We start from the raw sequence: 6,487 nt of genomic DNA, 5'->3' as shown, positions 1-6,487 counted from the left end.
CTTTTTGCCTGCCCCTTTTGTACCTCAGCCCTTCAGACCTTGTTAATGACCTTTGCACGTTTTTGGATTTCGCCTTCGCCTCTCCCTTTTGGTACTGTCGCATTTTCGGATCCCGTTAATGAACTCTGCTCGTCCTCGACTACGCCTCTGGATTCTCCTTGGTCCCTGCAGCTCTGTGTCTCTGCTGAGCAGCCCCCGACAACAAGAAAGGTTAGTGTTTTTCCAGACCGTCTGTATTCAGATAACTGTTGTTATTCTGTCAAAACACTAACCTCTCCTCTGTATCGTTTTAGACACAGTTCCAGCTCTGGACCCGAATCATCAGAAGCTGTTTATTCATTCAATAAACATTTTAAAACCATTCTGAGTTTGTGTGTGGGATCCTCTGCCATCAGATCCGTGATACATACACCTGCTTCAGCAAACTCACTGTCATCTAGAAAAGGCAGACAGCACTGTGAGAGTCATGTTCTTTGATTTCTCCAGTGCATTTAACACAATCCAGCCTGATTTGCTTTGTCAGAAATTCCAGAAGACTCAGGTGGAGGCCTCAACAATCACCTGGATCAAAGACTACCTGACAAACAGACCACAATTTGTGAGACTGAAGGATTGTGTCTAACCAGGTGGTCAGTAGCTCAGCAGCACCATAGGGGACTGTACTCTCACCATTCCTTTTCACGTTGTACACCTCAGATTTCCAGTACAATACAGATTCCTGTCATCTGCAGAACTATTCAGATGACTCTGCAGTGGTCGGGTGTATCAGAGATGGACAAGAAGCTGAGTACAGGGAACTGGTGGACCGCTTTGTGGCATGGTGTGGAACCAATCATCTCATCTTGAACGTGAACAAAACATAGGAGATGATTGTAGATTTCAGGAGAAACAGGAACAGATCCAATCCTATTTCCATCATGGGAAAATAAGTGGAGGTGGTGGAGAAGTATAAATATCTTGGGGTTCACCTGGACAACAGACTGGACTGGAGATGCAACAGTGAAGCCGTCTACAAGAAGGGACCGAGCAGACTGTATTTCTTGAGGAAGCTGAAGTCCTTCAGTGTTTGTAGCAAGATGCTGCATATCTTCTATAAATCTGTTGTAGAGAGTGCTATCTCTTCTGCCATCATCTGCTGGGGTAGCAGCACCAGAGCAAGTGACTTACAAAAGATCAACAAGCTCATAAAGAAGGCTGGCTCAGTTCTGGGAACTCCTCTAGAACCTTTGGAGCTGACTGTACAAAGAAGAATTCTTCATAAAATGAAGAACATTATAGACAACCCTCAGCATCCTCTTCATCAGACTGTCATACAACAACAGTGTCTTCAGTCAGAGGCTTCTTCAGATCCACTGTAAGACAGACAAGACAAGAGATCCATCCTACCCACAGCCATCAGAATCTATAACAACTCTTTAATGAAACCAGGATGAAGAGTTACAACAACATTTAATTTCCCTCTGGGATTAATAAAGTATTTTTTAATTGAACTGAATAGAATTTGAATATCACGGCATCATCTCTGGCTCATTCAGTACTCAATGTAGCACAAAGTGCACAGGAAAATTGAAAATAGTTGGCAGGTAACATAAAATCTTCTGAGCAATACGGGAGTCCGTATATTTTTGTTCCCAAAAATGCTATGAAAGAGAACTTTAGGTTACTGTCGTAACCCCGGTTCTCTGAGTAGCATGAGCAAGTATCTCACAAAGTCACCCTCCTTGTTCTAACGCTGTGAGGAAGAGATGAACATACTTGAATAAACTGTCAGTACAGTAGAGGGGGAGATCCCTGCCCTCCTTGACACTGACAGGCTTATTTCCAGCCAATCCTGGCTGGAGTAATGAAATAGGAGTGTTGTGACTTATTTAGTTATATGTTGTTAAGTATAATTTACAAGAATATTACAATTCACTGAATTTAACATGATTGTACATAATTACAAAAGGGTTAAGTGAAACATGTGTAAAGCATGATTTATTTGTAAAGAGGAAGCGTTTAATTTTGAAGCAGGCTTGACAGGATTTGGTTATCTTTTGCCGATATCTAACTGCTTTGTTGTTGCTGGGATATGTTCTTTTTTCTGTTCTGTTGGTCGTCATAGCTTGTTCAATAAAACTAAACACCAATTGCGCAAAGACATCTGAGCCTCCGTTATGATTTCCACAGCTTTCACTATGTAACAAGGAGCTTCTGATGAGGTCACACCGGGGGCGTTCCCAATGTGAGACACTCACTCATGCTACTCAGAGAACTGGGGTTACAACAGTTCTCCATGCATGTTGTGCCAGTACACACATCAGCTTCACAAGTGCCCAGACTTCTTAAAGGTGTCTCTAGAAAATAGAAATAAATATGCAAAGGACAATAAACTTTGTCCAGTGGTCCAACACAGGACCAGCTCTACACCCTCAGCAGGGTCCTAGAGGGTGTGTGGGAGTTTGCCCAACCGGTCTACATGTGCTTTGTGGATTTGGAGAAGGTGTTTGACCGCGTCCCTCGGGGAACCCTGTGGGGGATACTCTGGGAGTATGGGGTACCGGGCCCTTTGATATGGGCTGTTAGGTCCCTGTATGACCGGTGTCAGAGCCTGGTCCGCATCGCCGGCAGTAAGTCGGGCTTGTTCCCAGTGAGAGTTGGACTCCGCCAAGGTTGCCCTTTGTCACCGATTCTGTTCATAACTTTTATGGACAGAATTTCTAGGCGCAGCTAAGGTGTTGAGGGGATCCGTTTTGGTGGCCTTAGGATTGCGTCTCTGCTTTTTGCAGATGATGTGGTCTTATTGGCTTCATCAGATCGTGATCTACAGCTTTCGCTGGAGCGGTTCGCAGCCGAATGCAACACGGCCGGGATGAAGATCAGTTCCTCCAAATCCGAGGCCATGGTCTTGAGCCGGAAAAGGGTAGAGTGCCTTCTCTGGGTCAGGGAGGAGGTCCTACCCCAAGTGGAGGAGTTCAAGTATCTTGGGGTATTGTTCACGAATGAGGGAAAAATGGAGCGTGAGATTGATAGGCGGATAGGTGCAGCGTCTGCAGCAAAGCAGGCACTATACAGGTCTGTCGTGGTAAAGGGAGAGCTGAGTCAAAAGGCAAAGCTCTCAATTTACCGATCGATCTACGTTCCTACCCTCATCTATGGTCACGAGCTTTGGGTTGTGACCGAAAGAATGAGATCTCGGATACAAGCGGCCGAAATGAGTTTTCTCCGCAGGGTGTCTGGGCTCTCCTTTAGAGATAGGGTGAGAAGCTCGATCATCCGGGAGGGACTCAGAGTAGAGCCACTGCTTCTCCACATCGGGAGGAGCCAGTTGAGGTGGCTTGGGCATCTGTTTAGGATGCCTCCTGGACGCCTCCCTCGTGAGGTGTTCCGGACACGTCCCACCGGAAGGAGGCCCAGAGGAAGACCCAGGACATGCTGGACAGACTATGTTTCTCGGCTGGCCTGGGAACACCTCGGGATTCCCCCGGAAGAGCTGGCCCAAGTGGCTGGGGAGAGGGAAGTCTGGGCCTCCCTACTTAGGCTGCTACCCCCACAACCCGACCCCGGATAAGCGGAAGAAAATGGATGGATGGATGGAATAAACTATGTTACGGCTGTCTAAAACAAGGACACAGCGCTATGGACTACAAACTAGGGGTGTGAATCTCTGTGTCTGGCGATTTGATTTGATTCCGAGTGTAATTAACACAAATGCAACAGTACAAAGTGACAAACGGACAATAACATGACAAACGGACAATAACAAAAACAGTTAACAGTAACCTAAAGTTTGCTTGCAGCTCTTCTGACTGAAGAAGACTTTTGGGTAAAAGAGAAAAAGTTTCAACAAAGAGTCCAGAGACTTGACTCAACCTTGATGATTTATCTACCTGCATCAGAAAAGTTTACTTTTGCCTTTACCAAAGGTGATACAACCATAATCTGTCTATACTTTTCTTATACAAGCTAAATAACGAAGTTGAAACTTACCCTTGCTCGTAAATAACTCATGGTAGAGTTAAGCAATGGGAAGACATAGTTCTGAAGCATCAACTCCATCTGCTCCCTGTACACCCGCTTCTGTAGGACATGACAGAGAAAACACAGCTCATCCAATGGCTTAAAAACATCAAAAGTATGTTCCAGCTTTTACCAAGTTACTCCCAAACCTGACCTTTAAGGCTGAGCTAGAGCTCAGCCTTAAAAGGCCTATATGTTCCTGCTTACCTTCAACAGGAGCTCAGCCAAAGCGCCAATGCAGTGCAATGCTCCATCCTTCCTACGAGGGTCAGCAGAGGGTTCCATCAAGATCTGATGGCACAACTCCATCATCTGAGGAAGAACCTGACAACAAGAAAGAGTTTGCTTTGGACTGCAAAAAGCTAATGCAGAAATTTACTCTCACTGTACAACAGTGCTAACGTCTCTAATAATGTCTATAATTGCTTCAAGATATGACCTTGAGGTATATGTCCTTCATTGTCACAATCAGATTGAGTTATTTAAATAGCTTAAGGAACAAGCAGCATATTATTATTGCTATAATTGAAAATGTTTTTGCCTGTGTGTGTGTAATTGTTTGCATGTGTGTATGTTGTCTCATGAGTAAATTAATGCATTTTAATTTAATTTTCAGAACGTAATCATTGGATGTGGATCTACAATCGCTTGACTTTGGGAGTCAACCTAATTCAAGATTGCTGCCACAGCCAACTGACCTCAGGAGATTTTAGATATATGGTCTGTGACAAAGCTGTCTGGTCAAAATGACAGAAATGTATGTTGGCTAACACCGACAACAAAACTGTAAGGTGACTGAACCTATGCAGGAAAACATTGGTTATGTACTGTAACCCCAGATTCTATGAGTATAGACGCAGCCCTTTAAGGCTATCACTAGTGGGTTTATTCCTTCGTGCGCAGCGCAGCACTGAAAACTTTAGTCCGCGCCCACTGGCTGTGTGGGCCCCACCCCCAGTCCGTATAAATTACGGTGAGACCGGGCAATCGGCTCCCAAATAGCTTTTTTCCCTCAGCCATTTAGGAACCAGTGAGGCCCAGAGCTTAAAGGGCTGCGCCTATACTCATAGAATCTGGGGTTACAGTACATAACCAATGTTTTATTTCGTATAGGCTTCGCCCTTTAAGGCTATCGCTAGTGGGTTAAAGGTGAAGCAGGATGTAGTCTATGTCTCACTGGGTTCATTCAGACACAAATAGGGAGCACTTGCTTGCACAAAAACATTTCATCACTCAACCTTCAGTGTGCGTAATTCCATGCGCAGGAGCGCAACGGAGAAAGGATCTCTGGTGAGAAAAAGAAAGCTGAGATAGCAGACCTGCTGCTGTGAATAGGATCAACAGAGGTTACGAACTGTAACAGTGTAACGATGAACGGAGCAAAATCATTCTGTCAGAACCCTGAGAAATGAATGAGTCATGGAGAAAGTAGAAACATCACGTAGCAAAAAACGAATAAATGAACATGGCTATGACCAGGAAACTGCCATACAAATATCCTCCACCGTCATCCCTCCATGCAAAGCCGTGGAGGATGAAATCCCTCTGGTGGAATGCGCTCCGAGATTCTCTGGAAGGTCCAGCCCAGATGATCTGTAAGCTTCAGAAATAGCTTCACACAACCAGTGTGAGAGGCACTAAGTGGATAAAGGGCGTCCTATACAGCTGTCTCTGTAATGCACGAACAGACGTTGTGCGGCCGTGCACACTACGTAGCATGAAAGCGCGTGCACGGGGCAGAGGAGGTGAGATGTTGCTTCCTCCTCAGAATTATGAGGAGGAAGATAAAACCCCTCCAAGGTTATCACTCTCGATCTGAATGAGCTTGTGATACTTTTAGGGGTAAAAGCAGGGTTAGGACGCAACACAGCTGAGCTGCCGTCAGCTTGAATTCTGAGACATGAGGGAGCAACAGAGAGAGCAGATTAATCACTCATTCTCTTTGCTGACGTCAGAGCTAACAGCAGGGCTGTTTTAAGTGACAGAAATCTAAGTGAGACCTGATCTAAAGGTTCAAAAGGAGCTTTGATCAGAGCGCACAAGACCATCGTTAGGTCCCACTGTGGAGCTAGAGGGCGTGACACTGGTCTGTGTCTCCGTACACCTTTCAGAATACACTTCATCAGTGGGTGGTTAAAAACTGTTCTGTCACCGAAACCCTCATGACAGGAAGAAATAGCTGCAGCAGTTTAAAAAAAAATTTAAATCAAAGTTTCAGCCTGCCTCAGCAATGCCAAACCACCACCTTCCAACATCAGTAGAGAGGAGAGGGATGCACTTACCACTCTTAGCAAGGACAAAAACATCATCATTCTCCCAGCAGACAAAGGAAGGTGCACAGTGATTTTGAACCAGAAATACTATCATGAGAAAGTTATGACACTCCTTAGTGACTTAACCACTTATGAACCTCTGAAAAGAGATCCAGGAAGTGGTTACAAGAAGAATTTGATAGATTGCCTGAAAATTTTGGAGCAGGACAAGGCTA

The 6,487-nt window shown here is 45.0% G+C and overlaps 1 protein-coding gene across 1 annotated transcript in view; it reads right to left on the bottom strand.

The window, feature by feature from the left end:
- ipo8 (importin 8) overlaps positions 1-6,487 on the bottom strand; it is a gene marked incomplete in the record, with an annotated part of 477,409 nt that overhangs the window by 194,425 nt on the left and 276,497 nt on the right. The window contains 2 exon segments of the mRNA XM_037695763.1: positions 3,970-4,059; positions 4,207-4,323. Coding sequence (XP_037551691.1) covers positions 3,970-4,059; positions 4,207-4,323 — 207 coding nt within the window.

The sequence above is a fragment of the Nematolebias whitei genome, chromosome 22, assembly GCF_014905685.2.
Source record: "Nematolebias whitei isolate Nwh7 chromosome 22, NemWhi1, whole genome shotgun sequence".
Lineage (NCBI taxonomy): Eukaryota > Metazoa > Chordata > Actinopteri > Cyprinodontiformes > Rivulidae > Nematolebias > Nematolebias whitei.
The sequence above is the reverse complement of the archived record's forward strand: the minus strand, read 5'-3'. Positions and strand labels throughout refer to the sequence as shown.